Source organism: Bactrocera tryoni, chromosome 4 (assembly GCF_016617805.1).
Source record: "Bactrocera tryoni isolate S06 chromosome 4, CSIRO_BtryS06_freeze2, whole genome shotgun sequence".
NCBI classification, from domain to species: Eukaryota; Metazoa; Arthropoda; class Insecta; order Diptera; family Tephritidae; genus Bactrocera; species Bactrocera tryoni.
The window spans coordinates 34,533,539-34,558,494 of record NC_052502.1 but is presented as its reverse complement, the minus strand read 5'-3'; the positions used below and the strand labels follow the sequence as shown (position 1 = coordinate 34,558,494).

Below are 24,956 nucleotides of genomic sequence, written 5' to 3'. Positions count from 1 at the left end.
TTATTATTTATTTGATTATTACTGTTTATTTGTTTTATATGGTATTTTGTTTAACAAACTGACTTTGTTTCGAAAAAGTGGATCTAATTGTGAATTGGTATGCGTTTGTAATCGATTTCATATAAACTTAGAGCATTGAGGTACTCCTCCAACAGTAACTGTCACTGATGATTCATTCCTTGAGCGGCGTGTTGCCGACACAGGTGATTTGTTGTGCAGTGCCCAAGAAACGGCGTTAACAATTCCATGGGTAGGGGGAATATTATGGTTGAATTCTTTTCGGCTGATATGCTGCTGAGCGTTTGTAGATAACGAAGCTGAAATAATGAATTGCAAATAAGTTAGAATGTATTGATTCAAATAGACTACTGCAAAAGCCTTTGGAAACGATAAAAAAGAAAGAAATTCATAGTAGGTTGAAACCTATCGGAAACGAAAGGTAAGATAACAAACATTAGTTGAATTTTTAATGGATATATTTTTAATACCATCGGAAAGAAGAGAATTCAGACAATTAAAGCCTGGCGCCTTCTTTTTTTTGTTTTTTTTTTTTTCTTTTAAAGATCTGAAATGAAATTTTTTTATGGAAATATTTTTTTCGTTGTTAGGTAAATTTAAAAATGCAGTGTGTTGGGTAAGTTATATCAAATTTCGTGAAAGAAATACATTTTTTTACAAGATAAAAAAAGTCAAAAGTTGGGTTATGTGAACTTTTTCACATAAATTTTGAGGTTAGGACTCGTAGTTTTACCGGAAATAGAGAAAACCGTTTTTAAACCTGACAAATGCAATCACGCCTCTCCCCTTCCTTTTCCTGACCACAGATCGCCCCTAAAGTATATTTCCCCTAATGTTTTTATCTTCCGCTTCCGATGGGTTTAATCTTATTATGATTTCTTTAGTTTTTAAAAATTATCTTTTCTGGTCTAAAAAAATATATTTGCTTGCTTATACAATAAATTGTTTCGAATACGAAGCAATGACGCTCATGTCGAACGACAGAGTAACATTTTTCTTGAATTTATTCAGAATGTCCTCAACGTTATTCCAAAAAAATGCCTTTGCCAGACGAAGGATTTCTGTTTTAAGATAAGTAAATTCTGCCAATCCATAGGAAATCACTGAACCAGACCCTAGAAATTTTTTTTTAAAGATTGAGAGAAAGAACAACAAAAACTTGCTGACTTACCTACAAGACATTCGGCCAGGCGGTCAAAAAATCCGCATCCTCAATATACATGCAGACATGTTAGAATGCAGCACTCGGCACACTATCGGAGGATATACCCCATTGGAATATCTTCATATAGAACACCGCTTGCTTCCGGTAAACTAACATAATGCATCTCTCTTAAAGCATTTTCTGCTGCGAAATTTCCCAGACATTATCCTTGCAGTCATCTACTCGCAGTGGAATCACCTCCTAGGAACATCAAGGGAAAAACTCGAAAACTGCAAAAAATTAAACAAGGAGTTCCGCAGGGTGTGTCCTCTCAGCTTTTGTTTTACATCCATATCTCGAAACTCCCACAGACTAGGAAGCTTCAGGGCTGTCAGAATACTGCATTCCGAACTACGACAGAATGCCTCTTGATGTCTTCTACCAAACACCTGCATAGTGAGGCCTGTTAAGAAGCATAATGAACTCTTCTCTAGGCATTTCTTGCTGGGATGCTTTCTTAAACATCATCCTTGTAGTCACCTACTTGGAGCGGAACCGCCTCCTAGGAGTAGCTAGAGGTCATTCCGCAACTACGTCGACGACATCACACAATACGCGACCAGACTTCGTACGCAATTAATTTCCGACATGCACTGACCGCCATTTATAGTGGAGCCATGAATACCTTCACCGACTTCTTTCTAGTTAAAAGCGTACTCGGAGTCAAACCACCACCCATTGCAGACGAAAAGCTTGAGTTGTCGAGAGAACCGAGAGTGACCCTTGTGCAGCTTAGTTCTGGATAATGTAGCAGGTTAAACTTCTAATTATCCAGAAAAGCCTCTGATAAACTAAACATGCAAAGAGTCTCTGCATAACACTAACCCACTCGCTTAACACCCATGCTCGTTTCCTGGACCCATTGCTAAGTGATTCCTATTGATTGCACTTTCACCTAAACGGATTAGGTACTAACTACCATACAACAATAATAACAAGTTCCAAAGCTCCTAATTTCTTTGATGGGTTGAATAATTTTAGTGCGGGCGATAGATCATACACTGATTAACAAAACTAACATGGTCTAATTCTCGTAAACGGAATCTCTAGGCAACAGTAATTTTGAAAAACGTTGCGTTGCTGTCAACATAACAACTATATTGGCTTCATAAAATACTATTGGCATTCCTAAAACCCAAAAATCAAAATATTGTGTACGTACATAAGTTTTTTAACGACTAAAACTGTTATGTAGTAAATTCTCTGCTGCTGGCGTATGCCGATGATATTGATATCATCGGCCTTAACACCCGCGCCGATAGTTCTGCTTTCTCCAGACTGGACAAGGAAGCAAAACAAATGGGTCTGGCAGTGAACGAGGGCAAAACGAAATATCTCCTGTCATCAAACAAACAGTCGTCGCACTCGCGACTTGGAACTCACGTCACTGTTGACAGTCATAACTTTGAAGTCGTAGATAATTTCGTCTATCTTGGAACCAGCGTAAACACCACCAACAACGTCAGCCTAGAAATCCAACGCAGGATAACTCTTGCCAACAGGTGCTACTTCGGACTGAGTAGACAATTGAGAAGCAAAGTCCTCTCTCGACAAACAAAAACCAAACTCTATAAGTCACTCATAATTCCCGTACTGCTATATGGTGCAGAGGCTTGGACGATGTCAATAACTGATGAGTCGACGTTGCGAGTTTTCGAGAAAAAAGTTCTGCGAAAGATTTATGGTCCTTTGCGCGTTGGCCACGGCGAAAATCGCATTCGAAGAAACGATGAGCTGTACGAGATATATGACGACATTGACATAGTTCAGCGAATTAAAAGACAGCGGCTACGCTGGCTAGGTCATGTTGTCCGAATGGACGGAAACACTCCAGCTCTGAAAGTATTCGACGCTGTACCCGCCGGGGGAAGCAGAGAAAGAGGAAGACCTCCACTCCGTTGGAAGGACCTGGCTACGCTTGGAATATCCAATTGGCGCCACGTAGCGAAAAGAAGAAACGACTGGCGCGCTGTTGTTAACTCGGCTATAATCGCGTAAGCGGTGTCTACGCCAATTAAGAAGAAGAAGTAAATTCTCTACTCACCTGTAAAGCGGATGGGCTCGCAGAAATTATTTCAGATGCTTCCTTTAAAGCCCGTGATGATTTCATTTCTCCTTCAGCTGCGATAACTTTTGCGCGAGCCTCTCGTGCCGCTTCTGCTTCAGCCGCCATGGCACGTTGTAATGCTGTCGGTAGTGAAACGTCCTTGCTATAAGTGAAAGCAATACGCTATAAGTTCACTGATCAGAACTTTAATAATCAAAACTCACATCTCCACACGTTCCACTTTCACACCCCACGGATCGGTAGCTTCATCCAACGATACTTGCATTGTATGCGAAATAGTTTCACGCTCCGTTAATAGCTCGGATAAGTTTCGTGTGCCCAAAACATTACGTAACGTTGTGGCGGCCAACAAACGCGTTGAATGACTATAATTAGAGACTTGTATGACGGCCTTAAGCGGATCGCTAATGCGATAATAAACAACTGCATCAACCGTCACTGTTACCGAATCCTTGGAGAGCACCTCCTGTGGTGGCACATCAAACGAAACGGTGCGAAGATCTACTTTACAGTAATCATCTACGCATGGTAATACGAAAAACACGCCAGGACCACGGGCGCCTCCACTGCGCAGTCGTCCCATGCGAAAGATGACGGCGCGTTCATACTCGGAAACTACTTTGAAGCAGACAAATATGGAGATCGGAAAGGTGAGTATCATTACTACGACAGAAATCGCCGTCGCGAGTATCTCCACACAGCCCATTTCGTCATTCTCTGCTACGGTTGGAAGAAAATTATTTACACTTTATTGAACATTGTTATTTTTTTAATTAAGAAAAATGTTTTAAAATAATTTTGTTGTTTTAATTCTAAAAGGCAAGAAAAAATTCTCATTCCTTCATTGTTCCTTTTAAAAATAATTAAAGTTGAAGTATTGCACATATAATTATTTGACTTGGGCAAATACATACATACATACATATGTATGTACATATTCGATTTCAAAGCTGCACGAAAAGCATACATACATATGCACATATGTATGTATGTATCATTTGTGGTTAAAATGTATTAAAATCATAGAACCAAAGCAAATTTGATTAAACTTCTGCTAGAACTATAAAAAAATAAATACTTGAACATACATACATACATATGAACATACTTGAGCTATATTTATACCTGTGTGTATGTATTTTATAGTAAAAGAATTACAATATGTTTCACCATACTTATATGTATATGCCAGCTAAAAAATAACTTTGAAACCCATTTCCATTTTTTCTTAACGCAGACATAATCATCAATCAAGTAAATAAATTGAAGCCTCCCATAAATTTTAAAAACTAAGCTTCTTGGATGTTGAAAAGGCAAAAACTGCCTTCTATAAAATCCATTCACTTTTGGAACCCATTCGGCATAAGCAAAAAATGTTGCAACCAATCAAAATTCGACTCACAAATATATAATTCGGAACGTTGAGATATGTAAGTACTACAAGTATTTTACTATAACAATTAATTAAGTAACATAATTTTCAAATGGCGTTTGCTTTTAAGGGGTTACATGGGTTTTCCTCAGGTAAAACAAGCCTTTTTCAATAATTGTTTTCTCATATAAAAAAAGGAAATATTTTATTACAATTTTTTTTGTTACAAACATACACTATTAAAAATTAAGAAAATTCTGAAAATTTTGGAACAAAATATTTTAAACTCGGCCATTGCGACGCCATTTCCGGTGACCGCTCGGAAAAAAGATGCGCCCGCGTTGGCAGGATAACAGTGAAATACGTGTTTTAGTTAAAACCTTAATTTAGAACTTGGACGAAGGGGAAAAAAATGGATTTTTGGCAGACATTTTTACAAAAAAATTAAACTTTTTCAAATATTTGGAATCGAAAAAATTCTTCATGAGTAGTTCTCGAGAAATCTTGCCAACCGACTTCAAAAACGGTTTCGAGAAACACGCATTTAAAGACGGCGCACTTAGTCTAGCTAGCCTCGAGCGCACAAGTTCTCAAAGCTGTATTCCGGAAACTATTACCCGGATCAACTTGAATAAAAAAAATCGATTTTTTGAAACTCGTAAACTCATGAAAATCCCTTAAGAAGATCCTCAATTTTTATATCAGATATGTTAAATTCTGTAAATCAATCTTATGCAGTCGGTTTCGATAGTAATTCGTTACTAGACTTATCGCATGAATATTTTGCGCAAAAATTTCACTTAATTTCGGAACATTCGGTAAATTGAGCCTTTTCCTCTATACAAAGGAATGCAATAATTTCTAATAAATTAATAAGAACATGATTATAAACATCAACATCTAGTAATATTAAAAAATAATTCGAAATTCCAATAGAATGTAGTATAGCTACATATATACAATATACACTTCTGGTCAATAAAAACGCACCACCAAGTATAATTGAAATAAGATCACATTAGAAATTTGTTATAAAGTTAGAATATTGGGACAATTTTTATAAGTTTTTCCACATAGTGTAAATTAGTTATACACAAGAATTTATCTCGAAAATGGTTTTTATAAGGAATAGCCAATTAATTCAAACAATTTTACAAAAATTTATTTTCCATGATATTCATTATTAAGTAAAAGAAAACAATATAAAGCTAATTTAAAGCAACTAACTCGTTCTCAACACTACCGATAGAAAAGTAGGCTTAACAATAGGCTCTTCTAATAACGAGTTGTTCCTCCCTTAGCCTCAATAACTGCCTTAACTCCTGAAGGCGTGGAATTCACTAGGATCTCAATTAATTTCCTTATAACGGGGTCATACCAAACCAGTACTAAAATCTTCATCAATTGAATTTTATTTGTTGGGTTCTGTTTAGCAAGTTCACACTTTGTTATTGGCTAACTAAATGTAAAAATTCGAGCTGAATAAGATATTGTATAGATGTTTTATACAAAATTTTTTCCAATCTAAACTTAGCCATTTTTGCACGATGGCATAGCGCTGAGTCATCCTGGAAGATTAGGTAATCCATATAAGGATAATGATACTAAAAAATTGTTAATCACTCTCGCATATTTCTGTGCATTCAATCATCCATCAACAAGGTGCAGAGGTCGCAAAACGGAGTATGGAAAGCAGCCCAAAATCATTTGTCTTTGAGGAAACTTAATTTTTTTTTATTACACATTTTTCCTGGAACCTCTCACTACCTGAACGGTTCAGGTAAACCAAATTTTGTGAGCTTAGTAAATTAAATTTGCTTTCGTCAGAAGACAAATTTTGGTACTTTTTAGCCCAAGAAAGTCATGCAGCCTTCATTTTTCGTGTTAATGATGACTTTTTGGCAGAGAGTCTTCCTTATAAACCCATATTTCTAAGCCGTCGACGTATGGTTTCGACACTTAAATTCAATACTGCATCTTCGCTCTAAAGTCGCAGAAGTTGTCTGTTTTCTCAATTGGCATTTGAGGACGACCTAATCCACTTTTCCGCTCCAAAACATCACTATTTTTTTATTGTAAAATAGGAAAATACTAGTTGAATGGCTAAAACCAATTCTAGCCGAGAATATCACGTTTCTTCATCTAGGTATATCATTTATAATAACTATGATCAGGCATCACTTATCAGCTTCAGATAATGTGCAATAACAAATATGATAAAACTATTTTGTTCTTATTTCATATGATTAAATCCGAAGCATAATATTCAAGTACAATCGGTTTGTTTAATCTCTATAATCTCTGAACACATTCAAGTGCCACCGTTTTATTGGTATACATACATATATTACACATTTTAGTAGGTTGATGAATTTTTTACTAAGAATTTCGATATTAGTATTAAAACTACTTAGCATATCAATATGCTTAATTCATTTTCTAAATATCGTACAAGCAATTAATAAAAACTCGATTGCTTCCCAATGAAGCAGTGAGATTTAATGGAAATTTTTCATTTCGTTTTGATTAGCTATTTTATATAGCTTATAAATTCTTATAATTGGCTTCGAAATGGTAAATGGATTCATAAATATTTGCACATGGATTCATAAAAGTGCAAGTGTAAAATTTGATTGTATTCTTAAATTGCATTGCATTGCCAATATATGTATGTATGTATCTCCAATTGCACGCGTGTAAATATATATCAGTCAAAACGTACGATTGTTTATATATTAATTTGTTTTTGCATATCCATCACTTATGTACATATACATACATATATACATAGATGCCTACATATATTATTAATTTTTCGGCACTTGAGAAGACCTCATGAGCTTCCGCCGTTGCTTCACGAAAATTAAAAACAAATTTTCAACTGATTGTGTTTTCAATGATGAGAACCTGTATAATTGAGTTTATTCTGGCTGCTTTTGGCAGGGGATTTGCATAATTTAATGGCATATGAAAATTCGAACGATTTATTTATTGTCTTTGCGTTTGGTTTTTGGTATTTGAGTTTTTAAAAACTTTCGGAAATCGTTTAAGCCAAAGATTACGTTGCGTGTGAGAGCAAATAGACACGTAGTAATATACGCTTTGCTTTCTCATACGGTAAATATATTTAATAATTTTCCAATAATAAAATTTGCAATTACTTTCTATTTTAATGATTCATTTGTACTTGTGAAAGATCTGTTGTTGTTGAAAAATTAGATTTAAAGCTGATTGGCGGCGACATACGCCCGCAGGATGGGGCTGACAGATTGAGAAGACTGCAGGAAATGTCTAGACAAGGTCACCAGGGAAACAATGGAACATCTCTTGTGCATTTGTCACGCATTGACAAGATTACGTTGTAAGCATCTAGGGTCGCCACGGTACACTGGAGGAGGTATCGTTAGTCAGGCCGCAGAGTCTGTTAAAATTCGTGTCAAGCGCGTCCAAGTTCTAAATTAAAATTCGTGTCAAGCGCAGGCATTCTAAATGATGACTACTCCTCTTGGACCTATCAACTGAACTCCACCTGGTATTATCGACAAGGGCCAAAGCTGGCATATGCATGGCTTATTGGCTTATCCGATTAACCTAACCTAGCCTTTGCTCTTTTATTTCATAAGTCGAAAGTAGAGGCCTACAAGCTTTAAGCCTACTACCTTTTAAGAGAAAATCATCACAATAATATTCTCAGAAGCTGGTAAAAACTCTCTTCCTGAACCAGTTTTCCATAAAAGAGATAAAAACCTTCTCCGACTAGTTCGTTTTCGGCTGAAAAATTACAGTTGTGAACTGTTAGTTCTTCTGGCTAGCAGAATGTTTACTACAGGGTATGCTTATAGTTGTAAATTTAGTTGCAAAATGAATCAAATCACTGTATGTTAATTATATTTGTAGATATGTACATATATCCATCGACAAGGTAAATTATTTCCCGTTCAATGCACTTCGTTGGCATTTCAAGTGTTTATTTACCTCTCAAACACCATTTGGCGCTGAAATTGCGAATGAACATTGCCTTGTTTATATTTAAGAAGTTAGCAAGTTAGAAGATAAATCATGTATTATATTATACGGAGAATTTTCTGCTATCGGTTAGCGCATAATACTTGTATTTTCGATTTTGCATTACATATGTACAAATCTACATACTGTTATAAATGTATCATTCAATGGCGAGTATCTAGAACTGTGTACCTTTATCTTATTTTATGATTTGACTTTCTAATGATATAAACAAAAATTTTTAAAGCGTGTCTACTTATGTACATATGTACGTACATACATAAAAGATAATTTTAGTACATACATATAATACATACACATACAACTATTTAAATTTAAGTAATATGCTATTTTAGTGTTTTTATATACTTTTTAATGTTTATGCATTATTATAAAGCAAATAAAGCGATTAAAGGCATAAAGATTCTCCATCTACAATACACATATTTGCCCCTATGTATGTATGTACTTATATATTTACTAAGTATGTTGAACAAAAATTGTGTAATAGAAATGTTTTTAAAGGAAAAGCAGTGTTTCTCCAAAGGCTAAATATTAACGGTACTAGGTCATTCTCCGCTATCCAAAAATTATTTGCGACCATCACTTGAATTAAGTTATTGAAATACTAGAAAATCCCAAAAAATCATTCAACTGTTCGGAGATACACTGTAACTAATATTTAAAATCTGAAAGTTTGAATACTGAGTTCTTATTTTTTATACACTGAATATGATATATTAAGTTTGCCAGGAGGTTTGTAATACCCAGAAGGAAACAACGGATGCCCTATAAAGTATATATACTGGGTAGTCGAAAAAGTCTTTTCGTATTTTGTCACATTGTCATACGTTATAGTGTTGGAAAGGTGAGATTTTAAATTTAATTTAAACAACAATAGTTCGCTCGCTTCCGTTATGGAAATTTCGATGTGAAAGATGCACCACACTCTGAGGAACTTAACTTTCATCATCAAACAGTTTTGAACCATTTAAAAAATGCTGGCTACAAAAAGAAGCTCGATGTTTGGGTACAACGTGAATTGTCTGTGAAAAATTTAATGGACCAAATTAACATCTCCGATTCTTTGCTGAAACGAAATGAAACTGTTTCTGAATGGCAACAGGAGACAGGAGGGAAAGTGTATCAAATACGACAATAATGTGCGAATAAGATCATGGTTCCAGCGTGGTGAAACTCAACAAATGGTCTCAAAGCCAAGATTAACGCCTCTCAAGGTTAAGCTGAGTGTTCGGTGGGATTGGAAAGGAATCATCCACTATAAACTGCTCCAGCCTGGTCGAACGATTGATTCTACATTTTACTGTCAAAAACTGATGAGATTGAAGCAAGCAATCGAAAAAAAAAAAAAACGGACAGAACTGATCAACTGAAATGGCTTCGTCTTCCATCAGTACAACGCTACACCACACACATCTTTGATGACTCGGCAAAAACTGGGAGAGCTTGGCTGGAAAGTTTTGATGCATCCACCATATAGCCCTGACCTTGCACCATCGGACTACCATTTGTTTCGGTCAATATAGAACTCTCTTAATATAGTAAAGTTGGCTTCAAGAGAAGCCTGTAAAAATTACTTGTCGCAGTTTTTCACCGAGAAACCAGAAAAGTTTTACACTGATGGAATAATGTCTCTAGCGGAAAAATGGCAAAAAGTGATCGACCAAAATGGTACATATTTGGTTCATAAAGTTCATTATAAATAAAAAAAAAGTTGAAGTTTGATTAGAAATACGAGAAGACTTTTTCGACTACCAATATAATATCTATATGGTAAGTGTTACGAGCTAAGTTGATTAAACCATGTCCGTCTGTACGTATGTATATCCGGGAAATAGTTCCTTATTGTTTAGATGCCGATCTGAAAATTTGCACACCTTCTTTTCTGCCCAATACGCTGCTTATTTGTCGGATCAAACTCAAGTATGTACCTGTATGACCAGACATCTTCAAGAAATTTAGCATGCCTTGGAGCGCTACTATATCCGAGAGAATTGTTCAGATCAGACTACTATAGCATATAGCTGTCATACAAATTGGCCGATCAAATTCAAGACTTTATATGGAGAAATTTTTTATTTGACAATATATCTTCACGAAATTGGGCATGGAACAGATCGAACAATTATAAAGTCAAGATTAAGATTTTTTTAAACTCTTTTATACTACAGGAAATGTAGGAAATGTTCGGTGCAGCCAAACCTATCGCTTTTTCTCGTTTTTTTTTATGATTTGCATAGAATGACTGGGTTCCAGCTGAATTTAGCAATATCGTTTCAATTTTGTTGCACTTTTCTGTCATTTTGGTGGTTTTTAAGATTCAACAAAATTGCTTGTTATTAATTATTGAAACTATATGCCTATTAGCAAAGGTAATTTTTTCACTTTTCATATAAATATGTCCATAAATTATTATTATTTTTTTTACTTAACCAATTTACTATTTGTACAAAAATATCAGTCTTAAAAGCTTGTTTTTTTAATATTGTATACAGTCAATTTTGTGGGTATGTACATGTTTTCAGTCCTTGGTAGACGCGTGATCCTTGCGTAGTTGGCGAACGGACATCCGTTGTTGGATAGCTGATAGCATGTGAAGAGGCTGGATTTACACGCGGGCGATGTTGGCTAGGCGTAGTATTCATTTTTAAATATTATCAATGATACCGTTAGTTCTTTACGAGTTTTAAACGCGCGCTATTTGCACAATTTCACTGCACCAATTAAGCAAATATCCAGCTTTAATATTGGCCGATTAGATGATCTAAACGTTGGGAGCTAGGACAAGCAACTAAATTGAGTTAAACAAAAATTGGAAAGCGCGAAGAGTTTTCAAAATTATTATATGCTTTTGTGCTTAATATAAGTATGTCTGTATGTACCTATGTATGTATGTGTGTTAATATGTAGTTGTATACGATTGTTCATGAACGTCTACATTTTTTTGGTCCAGTGTTTATATTCCATGAGGTGTTCTTATTTACGTATATATACAAAACTTGGCGGCACACACTGGAAAATGTTTCCAGCGTATTGCGTCTACATGCATTTGTTTATAATTTTTACAAACAATATAGCCATCAACTAGTAGCTACGAGGTTTATTTTCTTCTAATTAAATGAAAATGTAAAATTTTGTTTCGAAACGGGATATATGGTATAAATTCATACATATTTTTTTTCAAGCACCTACCTACAAACGTACATGCTTAAATATTTTTAGACATTTTTGTTTTCATCGACCGTGCAGTACGAATACATGAATGTTTCTGATTTCTATTGAGTTGTTAATGTACTGCATGGCTGATCCACTCGTGCGCCGTCCTCTGCCGCAATAATCTCTGTGGCTAATCAGTCAATGAACAGGCAAATTATTGGGTCGTTTTGGAGTAAATGTATCAAGCAGTGTTCAATTTTTCATTTGGGGTCGAAAATGTTTTGATTAGAAGGAGTAAATACACAAACACATGTCGAATATATCAAATAGGATGCAAGGCAGTTCCGAGAAGAAGGGGCTTTGATATGACATTTTCTCCTTTCAAAATGCCAAACTCACTTGTTGTTGTTGTTGTTGTAGAGGTAGATTTTCTATACTGCGGAAGTGACAGTCCTTGGCCGGATAAAAAATGCGGGACCGTTCCGCTTTCGTATGTAGAGCCGACTGTAGTGGGAACTTCCAAACATACATATGTACTTGTCGATCATATTTACTGAGATTTAATTGCGTAGGTCATTTTGAGTGGTTGATGTATGTATGTACATATGTATATGGTTGTGTGTATGTTTGTATATGGCAATAAATGACTCCAAAAACAAAATCTTTTGTTATTCAACCAAAAAGCATCTATGGTTCCTTATAAGATATTTAGGGAGTATTCTAGTCTAGAGGCATGTATTTCAGTTAATTTTTGATGTGTTGTAAAAAAGCAGTGAATATTTTTACTATCCATTTTTCTGTTAGTTTTTTGTTATTAATAAAAAATACATGAAGAAATAAAAAAATTAGCAAATTTTAATAAATAGTGGCAGTGGCAGTGGGCATTGCTGATGTGCGGTCCGTTTGCAGTGCGTCGTAAATAAAGGAGGGCTACAGTAATTGCTTAGTTACATATAAATTGCGCTATCCATCGATAAATAATGCCACCCAAGAAAATAAACACAACATCATAATTTTGTGGTTATTGCTCTGAGCTGATACGAGATGGTGTACAGTCCAGCATCCAATGTGTTTCTTGCCAACTCTGGTTTCACTCTAGGTGTACAGGCCTTTCATATGTGGAATTTAAGGCCACAGCGATCAGTATCAAGAAAAAGGAGTCGGTTTGGAACTGTTCATCCTGCAGCAATGATATCAGTGTTAGGACATGTGACAGCCACTTATCTGATGATGAAGTTTTAACACACATCTCGCCACAAGCTAATGAAATGGAAAGTAGTACTTTGATCGCTTCACCTCTGACTATGACCGCAAATTTGAAGATCTCAAAAAGTCACTCGTAAGTAGCGTAAATAACCTTAAGGATGAGGTAAGCAATCTGTCTAAACAATATACAACACTCGCTAATAAATGTACTGCCCTTAACGATAGGCTTTCATCAGTAGAGAATAAAATTAATAATAAACTCAATGCCAAGCCTGACTTACCAGTGAGCAAGGAAGATATCTTCACTGAAATGTTGGAACGTGAGCGCCGTAAAATCAATGTAATTGCTCTAAACATCCCGGAATCAGTCAAACCAATGGGTAAAGATCGTTTGGATGACGACAGGACAAATCTAGTAGCCGCTTTGCCTTCTTGTCTCTCGAACATTGCCACTGAATTTAAGCTACGCAGACTAGGCCGACATACACCGGGTCGTACACGTGCGCTACATATTACAACTCGCTCAGCTGATGATGCGCTCTCAATTATCAAATACAGACCACCTAATAGTAACACTGCAGTCATTTTCAAAGCTGATCTTACCCCTTCTCAACAACAGCACCTAAAAGATTTACGACTGGAACTTGACTCTCTAGTAAAAAGCGGCAATGACAGTATGACTATGCCTAAGATTCTTCTTCTTCTTAATTCGCGTAGACACCGCTTACGCGATTATAGCCGAGTTAACAACAGCGCGCCAGTCGTTTCTCCTTTTCGCTACGTGGCGCCAATTGGATATTCCAAGCGTAGCCAGGTCCTTCTCCACTTGGTCCTTCCAACGGAGTGGAGGTCTTCCTCTTCCTCTGCTTCCCCGGCGGGTACAGCGTCGAATACTTTTTCAGAGCTGGAGTGTTTTCGTCCATTCGGACAACATGACCCTAGCCAGCGTAGCCGCTGTCTTTTAATTCGCTGAACTATGTCAATGTCGTCGTATATCTCGTACAGCTCATCGTTCCATCGAATGCGATATTCGCCGTGGCTAACGCGCAAAGGACCATAAATCTTTCGCAGAACTTTTCTCTCGAAAACTCGCAACGTCGACTCATCAGTTGTTGACATCGTCCAAGCCTCTGCACCATATAGCAGGACGGGAATTATGAGCGACTTATAGAGTTTAGCTTTTGTTCGTCGAGAGAGGACTTTACTTTTCAATTGCCTACTCAGTCCGAAGTAGCACCTGTTGGCAAGAGCAATCCTGCGTTGGATTTCCAGGCTGACATTGTTGGTGGTGTTAATACTGGTTCCTAAAAAGACGAAATTATCTACAACTTCAAAGTTATGACTGTCAACAGTGACGTGAGTGCCAAGTCGCGAGTGCGACGACTGTTTGTTTGATGACAGGAGATATTTCGTCTTGCCCTCGTTCACTGCCAGACCCATTTGTTTTGCTTCCTTGTCTAGTCTGGAGAAAGCAGAACTAACGGCGCGGGTGTTAAGGCCGATGATATCAATATCATCAGCGTACGCCAGCAGCTGTACACTCTTATAAAAGATGGTACCTTCTCTACTAAGTTCTGTAGCTCGAACTATTTTCTCCAGAAGCAGGTTGAAAAAGTCACACGATAGGGAATCGCCTTGTCTGAAACCTCGTTTGGTATCGAACGGCTCGGAGAGGTCCTTCCCGATTCTGACGGAGCTCTTCGTGTTGCTCAACGTCAGTTTACACAGCCGTATTAGTTTTGCGGGGATACCAAATTCAGACATTGCGGCATAGAGGCAGTTCCTTTTCGTGCTGTCGAAAGCAGCTTTGAAATCGACGAAGAGGTGGTGTGTGTCGATTCTCCTTTCACGGGTCTTTTCCAAGATTTGGCGCATGGTGAATATCTGGTCGGTTGTTGATTTTCAGGTCTGAAGCCACACTGATAAGGTCCAATCAGTTTGTTGACGGTGGGCTTTAATCTTTCACACAATACGCTCGATAGAACCTTATATGCGATGTTGAGGAGGCTAATCCCACGGTAGTTGGCGCAGATTGTGGGGTCTCCTTTTTTTTATGGATTGGGCATAGCACACTTAAATTCCAATCGTTGGGCATGCTTTCGTCCGACCATATTTTACAAAGAAGCTGATGCATGCTCCTTATCAGTTCTTCGCCGCCGTGTTTGAATAGCTCGGCCGGTAATCCATCGGCCCCCGCCGCTTTGTTGTTCTTCAGGCGGGTAATTGCTATTCGAACTTCCTCATGGTCGGGCAATGGGACGTCTGCTCCATCGTCATCGATTGGGGAATCGGGTTCGCCTTCTCCTGGCGTTGTGCATTCTCTGCCATTCAGCAGGCTGGAGAAGTGTTCCCTCCATAATTTAAGTATGCTCTGGGCATCGGTCACTAGATCACCTTTGGGGGTTCTACAAGAGTATGCTCCGGTCTTGAAACCTTCTGTAAGCCCCCGCATTTTTTCATAGAATTTTCGAGCATTACCCCTGTCGGCCAGCTTATCAAGCAAAAAAAAATGCCTAAGATTGTAAAGAAGAATTTTCGCTCGCACAACGAACAAGAAGAAAGTATCTCTCATCCAGTTATATTACCAGAACGTTCGAGGTCTGCGCACAAAACTCTGCGCATTTCTGACCAACACGTCGTCTAACCAGTCTGATATCATATGCATCACTGAGTCCTGGCTCCATCCATCTATACGTGATGGAGAAGTCATTGACTCTTCTTATAATATCTACCGTAAAGATCGTACATCTCATGCTAATCATAAAGTACGTGGTGGTGGAGTCTTTATCGCATGCAAACGTTATCTACACACTGAGCCAATCTCTACTGAAAATAATAACCTAGAGCAAATATTCATCAGGGTGAAGGGTGCATCCCGTGACCTAATCATCGGCTGTGTATACATACCTCCTCAGTCACCTTATGACATCTTTGTTTACCACCTGGCCACTATTTCTTTCATTAGAGAAAAACACCAAGCATCTGACTTACTGATAGTAAGAGAAAAATTATGTGATCAACGGTCCTCTGAATAGACTGGCCAAATCTGTCAATTCTTTTCAAGGTGTGATTGACTTCTACGGAGATACATACTCTGCCTTCTTAAACAATACTAAGCAACATCTGCTTGTTTAACCAAGGACTCCATTTGCTGCCCGCCACAACCAGAAACCATCACCATAGTACTCTGCATATACACATTTACCTTCTACCTACAGTTTTCATTTTTTATTTGTTTCTCTTAATGTATATTGCCGATTGGCGTTATTGTAATAATAATAATAATAATAATAATAATAATAATAATAATAATAATAATAATAATAATAATAATAATAATAATAATAATAATAATAATAAAGTGTGGGGTCTGGCGACGATCCCCACGATTTCAAACCTTCTAGGAATCTGAAATAAAAACAAAAAACCTCTCTGTGGTTAAAAAAAATACGAAATGGCGACGGTCTGAAAAAACGCAATTTTTACTCCACTTTTATTTTAATAGTAAAAATTGAAATTTGGGAACATGGCTAGTTCCAGACGTAGACAAGTCTATAAACAAGATTCTTTAAAAATTTAAGGTAATTAGGTCTTAAAACCCTGAAAAACGTGGCTTTCGCTTGGGAAGACTGTTTCCAATAAAATGATTTTAAAATTACAGTTAAATTACAGAAAAAACCCTTCACAAATATAAAAGAACATGTTTTTGCCCGGTCAGTTTGTATGACAGCTGTATATACATACATATGTATGTATGTATATGATGTAGTAGTCCGATCTGAATAATTTCTTTAGATATTGTACCGTTGCCTATCCATGCTAAATTTCGCGAATCTCGTTAAATAAAAAAGTTTTCAAAACAAGAATATGATTTCCGTACAAAAATAATAATATAAATTTTGAGGTTGTGCCAAAAGTGTGTCAACGGACCAGTTATAAATATGTTATTTTTAAATTTGCCATTTAACTTTTTTCCCCGGAAACCGAGATTAACCGCTTAATTCTTGAAAACGCAACCAAATTTCTCTTTATTAATTTTATTCAGCCAGTATACATATATTACAAAGTATCTATGTATATACATACATATGTTTATTATTAATACATATGTTTTTTCTTTTATTTTTACCGTTAATAATTATTTATTTTTATTTTTAAATTTCATTTTTTTATACTTTCTTAATAACTATGCACAAATATTAGACGTACCCTATATGAAATAAATGCTTTAGCATTTATAAGGCACTTTCAAATCTAAGTATTTTTATAATTGCTTTCATATATTAGCAATACTAATTTCAATTTTATATTTTTCATCATTTGGTTTTAAATTATTGTCACTGAAAAGAAAAATATATTTTATATATTTCTTTTAATAATCAATATGGAAGCCAATTAAGAAATGGGTAACTCAAACTAGTCATCTAATTTACTAATACTTTAGCATTTCCGAAATATTTTTTTTAAAAGTATGTGCTTTTACTTTCTATAAATGCTATGTTTAAGTGTAATACACTTATTAATATAAGATTTGGTAATTTTTGAGCTCTAAATTGCACCATATACATATATTACACTTGTTTTCTATTTAAAGAATTTGGCTGAAATTTTGATTAATCAACAAATTGCTTTTTTTCTTAAATCAACGCACGCCAATTGCTGCCACAGTATGATAAATAAAAATGCTTATCTTAAAATGCTACAATTGTATATATCGTTTGGATTAATTGTAACGTACAATTGCACAATTGGCTTTTTAATTAAATAAAATATTTTACAAGATGACAGTAATTCAAACGTTTTTGGAAGTACAAAGACTTGAGAGATATTTTTACAGAAGATTTTACTAAACACGTAAATTTTATGAATTCCCCAAAATGTTTGCACGTTCATAAATATGAACATAATTCGTTTGGTTTTCAAATTACAAAGAATTCGCAAATTGCATGCAAATTTTGATTATAAACAAATGCCGATTTTAAAAATGTTTGTAAAAAACTAATAGAGTTTTGTTTTTAACTACTAGTACTTATCGAATCTCACTCTCTCTTGTCACAACTACTATGTATTAAGATATTGTTATTGTGCATTGCGGTACTAATTGCTGAGCAATACCTACAGCATTATCATCTGTCTCTGCTTCATATTTTCCGATGGTGATATCGGATATATCTTTAGTATCCATTTGTCAATCATTGTACATGCCATCAACCAAGAAATCCATTCGGCGATAATGTCGCGTAGACCAGCAATCGCGGAATCGACGATAAGTGGTAATAACAACTCCAATTGCCAAGGGTATTGTGAAGAGAACTGTCATTATGGGTACTATGTAATCTCGGCTGCTATAATAGTTGAAGCCGTTGTTTAACTCTTGTGACGGTTGCACATTCGGTGGCACGACGGGGTCGTTAGCCACTGGCAGTTTTGAGCTAGATGCTACCATCGCATTTATAACGTTCGACTCTCCTGGCAAAATTGGGAAATCACCAAGTCCAAAAGTGATACTAGGTTTCTTTGGTTTGGGTGTGGTCGTAGTGGTGGTGGTGGTTGTAGTAGCAGTTGTATTACTGGATACGGGTTTTCCTTTGGTTGAAGCGGTAGTTTTTGTTGGTTTCGTAATATATTTTATTTCCGTTGTTTTATTTGATGCCTGCGAGATATTTTCGTTTTGCATTCCCGGTTTCAAATTTGTTGTTTTTAACTTGTCCTTTGGGATTGTTACATCTGTTGCATTCACTGTTATTACACCAAGGTTAGTGGTAGAATTTTGAGAACTATCTTCTTTGTTTTCCGAATTTTTGGTAGCCATACCGTTTTTCCCTAACTCCTCTGTCTTATTGTTATTTCGATCTATCGGTATATTTGCACTTTTCGTGTTGTTTTCCGTTCCAGTTGGTGTTATATTGCGATTCTTATGTACATTGGCATTGCTTCCTGTTGTATTTAATAATTGTGACAAAGACTCTGTGTTATTTTTTGTCGTATTATTTGGCAATGCATTTTGCACTGATGACGTTGCTATGCCGACATTTTCACTATTTACCAAAATCAGACAATGCAAAATCTGCAGACAACCAATTAATAACAAAATCGTTCCCTTTTCCATTCTGTGGTACTTCACTTTATTATGTATTTGGCAATCATTAAATATTTTCAAAATTTTAGTAAGTCTGCTTGCAATAATAAATTCAAAATTTCTTTAATTTCAATGTTTGGATGCATAAATAAGTATTTATCAAATTTCCACAGATTTTCCGATCAGCTGTTTTATGTACAAGTATACACAGAGTTGATTTTATATGCAACAAACGAATTCTGAAATTTCTGAAATACTAACTATTAGGGGGATCATCTTAAAATTATTGGGTACAAAAAAATTTAGTCTAAATAAAATTATTAAGTTGTTTTGAAAGTATTTACCACTTCAACAAAAATGAATTATATATAATAACAAAACCCCTTAAGTTTATAAAACTCATATTTATGAAGTCCTGTTGTTTTTTTTTCTCTAACCTCTTCCATTTTTTATTCCTGTTATTGTTGTAGCTGCAAAAATATATCTGCAATAGATAGATATATACTTAGATAATTAAATGAGGATTGCACCCCGACCTAGGATCTATTGTGCCCTCTCCTGACTCACAACGTCTCAATTAGTCGCAGCAAATTGATGAGTTCCAATATACTGCTAGGTGCTATTGAGGCGATGTGACCCTATTTGGAAACATGGATCCAAGGGCCTTAATCCTGCGTCTACAGACTGCTGTGCAGTCCATTAGCAGGTGTATATTTGCAGTAATTTGAAGGACTGTTGCCGAGTGACAATTCTAGGCCGAATTAAACTCCGGCTCTTAGACCCGTTTGTCGGTAAAATGGCCTCTTTCCTCTATTCTTACTTTTCGAATTTATGATAAGTATTCTAACAAAAGTAGTGAAGGAAAGATTTAAGCGTGCTCTAATATATAATAATTTATGCATATGTGTTAGTATTGTATACATATAAATTTTATAGCATACATTTAGGCTCACGTAAAAAATCAGGGAACTCAGGGCTAATATCGCTGCCAGGGTTCAGTGGCTAATAATCGAAGTATTTTGGAATAATATCAAAGTGTGTGATAATTTCAAAGTGCCCAGGCTCGTTGTCATCTAAGTACCAAGATTCTCTGAGTGTGAGGCAGCTTTGCGGCTATATCCACCGTTGCTATATTCACCAAGACATTTAGTGCGTCGAGTGTTCGTGTTGTTTGTTTGCAATGTTGTTTTTTTCCAGAGCCTTCCACCACACAAAAACTCCCTAGAGCATTATAAGCTTAATATCTATATATAAGTATGGTTTCATAAAACAAACGAACTACCTTTGATAACCGCCTTTTTCCTATGCTTCCGCTGCAGCAGTATAGGGCAACCGATGCCCTTTGTTTTTTGTCGATGTTGGGTTTCTCCAGAGCTTCCTGTCTAGGATGAGCTTTTGATACTTAACTCTGTCAGCAGTCTAATATATGATCCTCCCATTGATGGTAGATGTGCCTCCGGTTCAACGTTTTGCATGCAATTGTTATAATTCTCGGCTGGGATGGCCATCTTTTTTTGGTTTCGCTTAATTTTTGCACCGCCATTCGCTATATTATTGGATAGTTTCGCCGTCATGTTCATAAACTCATGCCTCACCACCAGGAATGACGCGTTTGATGTAGGTAGGGTCCTCAGCTGCGTTGTGAAGAATCTCTTTTGTGATCTCTATTCAACGTCTTTAAGAAATGTTGCGATCCTCCGCTATCTCTTTAATGCAAAGTCAACCATTTCCAACCACTTTTTTTTAACTTTTTCGACGTTATTCTCATTAACAAAAGTTCATGGAAGACTCGACGACATAGGCTCCACTCACACTTCTGCAACATTTTTAAACAATTCCGTAGCCGTGAGTCCATTGGAAACAAAAAATCTCAAGAAAACTCGTTGTTAAAAAATGTTTACTACTTTTTTTTATTAAAAAAAACGTTTAATTTATTTTTCTGATAAATAATTATTTTTATTTTGAATTTCCAAATTATATTTATGTACATTTAATGCTTTTGACTGCTTACTGGCTAATATAAAAATGTATTTATATGAATATTACTTTCAAATACTTAAAATTGTGCATTATATATACAAAAGTAGAAAAAGCTTACTTAAATAGGTAGTAAGATGAAACATATTTGTGAAAATATAATTTAACTCCTCATTCTTGTTTTTGTTGAGGTTTGTGGCTCGCTTTAATTTGTCCAGACTTGTCATACGCGCCATAGGTACCATGCAATCTGTCCAACCAACCGTAAACACCGAAATTATAATTGAATGTTGCATGATGATAATCGTGGAATGGCACAGAAATTAGTGACCAAGGGAACGCATAGCCAGCATGATCACTTAATATATTGTAAGTTGCGATAGCAAAGAATATCCAACCAGTTACAAGATGCGCACGAACCACACCCAAAGACAAAGCAATGGGAAAGGTATTCGCAAGTATGTGTTCAATTGGATGGCAGTAGTGTGCGACAACAGCAATGGGTGAAGTCCACTCGTGATGCTTCTTATGTATGTACCGATACAGGGCGCCATAGTGTAGCAGGCGGTGGCCATAATAGAAAATTATCTCTTCCAGCACACAGCATAGGGCCAAATCGAAAACAATTTGTTGTATCGATGGCAATTCGCGGATATTCAGAGTATTTTGATACTTATAAACAAAATGATAGAGTCCATAGGCTAGCGGTATAGCCACAAATGTTTGATTGAAGAGCACTACGCGCAGAGCCTGCGATGCGAGGTCGTATGAAAGTTAATTATTAATGTGGATATATAATCGGGCTTGCATAGTTTGATATGTATGCCCTTACATATGTATGTATATTCTTATACACAAAAATTGTGAACTTACCGGTAGTAAACGTTTTGTGTCCACGGGATCATTTTTACCGGGCTGCAACTTGTATTTACGTACGAAATGTGGTTTTTTAGTAAAGTCCACCAAAGTTAAAGCGGCAGCATAAAGCCAATAAATAATAAAAATCAAAAGTACTGTGCCATATACCCATAGTCGTTCTGGATCGTCGCCTAAAATGTTTGAAATTTAGATATAACTATACATTTTTTATGCAAACAATAAAATGTGAGCAAAAGTACATTCAATTAATTCATCTTCATTAATTTAATTGTTTTTATTTTTTTCTGAATACTCATACACACCAACTACATCCAAAAAATGATTCCACTTCTCCTGACAGAAAGACACCGTCGCGTTCTGTGCGTTGCTCGCCATGTTTCTTTGAATTCTGAAACTATTCCGGTCTACGTGCGAAATTATATGTTGCAATTCTCTTCCAAAATTTATACCATACCATTCTCTCGAAAACGTCACAATTGAGTTGATAACAAATTAATACAGAGATCCAACCGAGATTATTGCAAGGCGATAATATATGGAATTTTTAGTGTTCGCTATCCACTCTCTCTAGTTGTTTGTAGATATTTCGCTGTTTTCGCATTGTTGACATGTGCGTCCATGCAAATACATACATACATATATTGATGTGTGTATGTATTTTGTGCTTTGTTTTGAGATTTTATAAATAAATTCGCCGGCTTTTTTAGTTATCTAATGAATTGTTTGTGTGTACCCTACACCCTTTATTGTATATTTATTTTATGTTAGGTTAGGTTATACTGGCCGGCTATCACGCCACACATAGATCATCTACTGGTCCGTAGTAATGCCAGATGGAGGTCCAGTTTAATTTGATTCGTCACACAGGTCGCCAACATTTATTTACGAACTTCAAGAGCGACTTGCTGACTACGTTTGGTACTTCTACCAGTCTTTTAAACTCCGAAGCTCCTAGATACTTGAGTCGAGTTCTAGGTAGTGCTGGGCAAAGGCATAGGAAGTGTTCCAGGGTCTCTCTCATGTTAACTTCTCTGCAGATTCTGAATGCATCGTTATCACTTATGCCCATCCGGCTCGAATCTGATGCCAGTAAGTTGTTACCTGCCAAGTGTCAATAGCCGTCCGCCAGTCCTTTCGAGATCGTGTGGTAAGAAGCAAGTGAAAACCCTTAGAGAGTTTCTTTCACATGATCTTGGTGATCCTGCATGTACTTAAGGCATTCCATCTCGCCCTGATCCACCTGTTAGCCCTTTCGTAAATTTCGTTGAGTATCGTTCTTAGTTATTTCCGGTCCACATAGATTCCGGCTTCCACTCCATTGCCCATTTTGGATCCGTCTGTGTAGATATTGTAAGTTCCGCTGGTGTGGTGTCGTAGGCTTCTGCGCCACTCATCTTCCTTTAGTGTGGTCTAATTTTTCCACCAGCTCCCCGCTTATTGAACTCACCTAATGCCGCCAATCTTGCAGCTGGGCTTTCTACTGCAATCTCGATTGTTGGTGGGTTGATTGCCGCCGTTTAGCGCTCCCGTTATGTAGATCCATCGGTTCCATCGGTTTCCTTTATGAAATTTAGCGGCATAAAGTAAGATTGGCTTGACTATCGCTTTGTAACATTAATGCATGAGGCCAGGTGATAGGCCCCAAGTAGACATTTTCTTACATGTGTATAGGGTACCTCTGGCCTTTTTCACTCTCTCCTCCACATTGAGTTTCCATATCAGCTTGCTGTCCAAAATTACCACTAGGTACTTGGTATGCTCCTTAATTGTCAATTGAATGTGAAAGTGAAAGTGATTGATGATTCTATTGAAAACAAAATTTCTAGCAAACCCTCTCAAATTTGTTTCTATGGTCAAAATCGCCAGACAAACTGTTATCGTCGTAACCAGATAGCTGCCAAACACACACTATCAAAGTCTATTGCCTATCTAGATGAAAAATTTTTATCGATTCGGTTTGCCCTCGCAGCTTAAATGAACTAGTCCGGTAATTTGATCAAATGGTATAAGAGTAGGTACACATATGTAGCGTATAACACAATTCGTCTTGAGCCAATTTGTTAATCAAATTTATTTTATTTAGTGTACTCGAAATTACAGTTTTTTGAAAGGATTGGTGACAGGGCGTGACCAAGTGTTATAGTTGTGCACATAGTAACAATGATGAGTGTTGTCAGAAAGTACATACATTCAATGTATAGACACTACATATGTACGTGTATGTTTGTATGAATGTGCGATTTACACGTATCGCATTCCATATTGCAAATTCGATATACTAAGCAGGATTTAGCAGTATTAATAAAAGATAAAGCTCCTTTCTATTTCGTCATTTATAATGAAATTTCATAAATGCAATATATTCTAAGGGCACTGTGATAATACTAGATAGGAATTTTAGCATTAGAATAATCATGTACATTTTTTCACTTTTAAAACCAATAAGCAACCAATTTTATGATATTTATGAAATTACTAAATAAAAAATTACAATATTTAGAAATTTGAATACAATATACATACATACATATATGTATGTCTGAGTTGAATTCGAATGTTCATTTTTTAATTGATCATATTGTCCGAATTATTTTTATTCAACTGAAGTAAAAATTATGTCTATTAACAATTATTCCTACACACTTTTCTACCGTAGTATATTTATTTGGCAAACACCCGCCTTTCTGATTGGAGTAAACATCTGGTCACGTCGCTGTGGCTGAAGTAATTTGTATGCCAGACTCAAATAAAAATATTTTCTTGAACCGCATACAAATTATTATAGATCGCTGTGTTGTAAATTTTTATCATTGCGAACTTAGAGACAGCTGCCGATATACTCATTCAACTCATCAGGTATTGTCATTTGCCCATGCCTCTGCACCATATACATACATAGCAGGACAGGGATGATGAGTTACTTGTAGAGTTTTGTCTTTGTTCGTAGAGAAAGGATTTACTTCTCAATTGA

General features: G+C 36.2%; 3 protein-coding genes across 3 annotated transcripts; all 3 read right to left on the bottom strand.

The window, feature by feature from the left end:
* Positions 1–29: 29 nt before the first annotated feature.
* Positions 30–11,428, bottom strand: LOC120773985 (band 7 protein AGAP004871-like). Its single transcript, XM_040103244.1, has 4 exons — positions 11,204–11,428; positions 3,494–4,010; positions 3,267–3,432; positions 30–317 (listed from the first exon to the last, which is right to left on the bottom strand). The coding sequence occupies exons 1-4, from the start codon at positions 11,331–11,333 to the stop codon at positions 162–164; spliced, it is 969 nt and encodes a 322-aa protein (XP_039959178.1). The 5' UTR covers positions 11,334–11,428; the 3' UTR covers positions 30–161.
* A 5,786-nt stretch (positions 11,429–17,214) lies between these two features.
* On the bottom strand, positions 17,215–19,287 carry LOC120775441 (probable serine/threonine-protein kinase nek3). The gene has a single exon (XM_040105627.1). The coding sequence runs from the start codon at positions 19,157–19,159 to the stop codon at positions 18,239–18,241; it is 921 nt and encodes a 306-aa protein (XP_039961561.1). The 5' UTR covers positions 19,160–19,287; the 3' UTR covers positions 17,215–18,238.
* A 1,776-nt stretch (positions 19,288–21,063) lies between these two features.
* Positions 21,064–22,450, bottom strand: LOC120774520 (fatty acid hydroxylase domain-containing protein 2). The gene is made up of 3 exons (XM_040104214.1): positions 22,288–22,450; positions 21,980–22,155; positions 21,064–21,856 (listed from the first exon to the last, which is right to left on the bottom strand). The coding sequence occupies exons 1-3, from the start codon at positions 22,358–22,360 to the stop codon at positions 21,278–21,280; spliced, it is 828 nt and encodes a 275-aa protein (XP_039960148.1). The 5' UTR covers positions 22,361–22,450; the 3' UTR covers positions 21,064–21,277.
* Positions 22,451–24,956: the final 2,506 nt, after the last annotated feature.

Coding starts and splice junctions, on each gene's coding strand:
- LOC120773985 (XM_040103244.1), bottom strand. CDS start 11,333: ATGAATACTACGCCTAGCCAACATCGCCCGCGTGTAAATCCAGCCTCT. Junction 4,011..11,203: donor CTACCAAGGACTGAAAACAT/GTACATACCCAC, acceptor TTCCAACCGTAG/CAGAGAATGACGAAATGGGC. Junction 318..3,266: donor CGAGCCCATCCGCTTTACAG/GTGAGTAGAGAA, acceptor TCATTATTTCAG/CTTCGTTATCTACAAACGCT.
- LOC120775441 (XM_040105627.1), bottom strand. CDS start 19,159: ATGGAAAAGGGAACGATTTTGTTATTAATTGGTTGTCTGCAGATTTTG.
- LOC120774520 (XM_040104214.1), bottom strand. CDS start 22,360: ATGGCGAGCAACGCACAGAACGCGACGGTGTCTTTCTGTCAGGAGAAG. Junction 22,156..22,287: donor TCATTTTTTGGATGTAGTTG/GTGTGTATGAGT, acceptor CAAACATTTTAG/GCGACGATCCAGAACGACTA. Junction 21,857..21,979: donor ACACAAAACGTTTACTACCG/GTAAGTTCACAA, acceptor CTCGCATCGCAG/GCTCTGCGCGTAGTGCTCTT.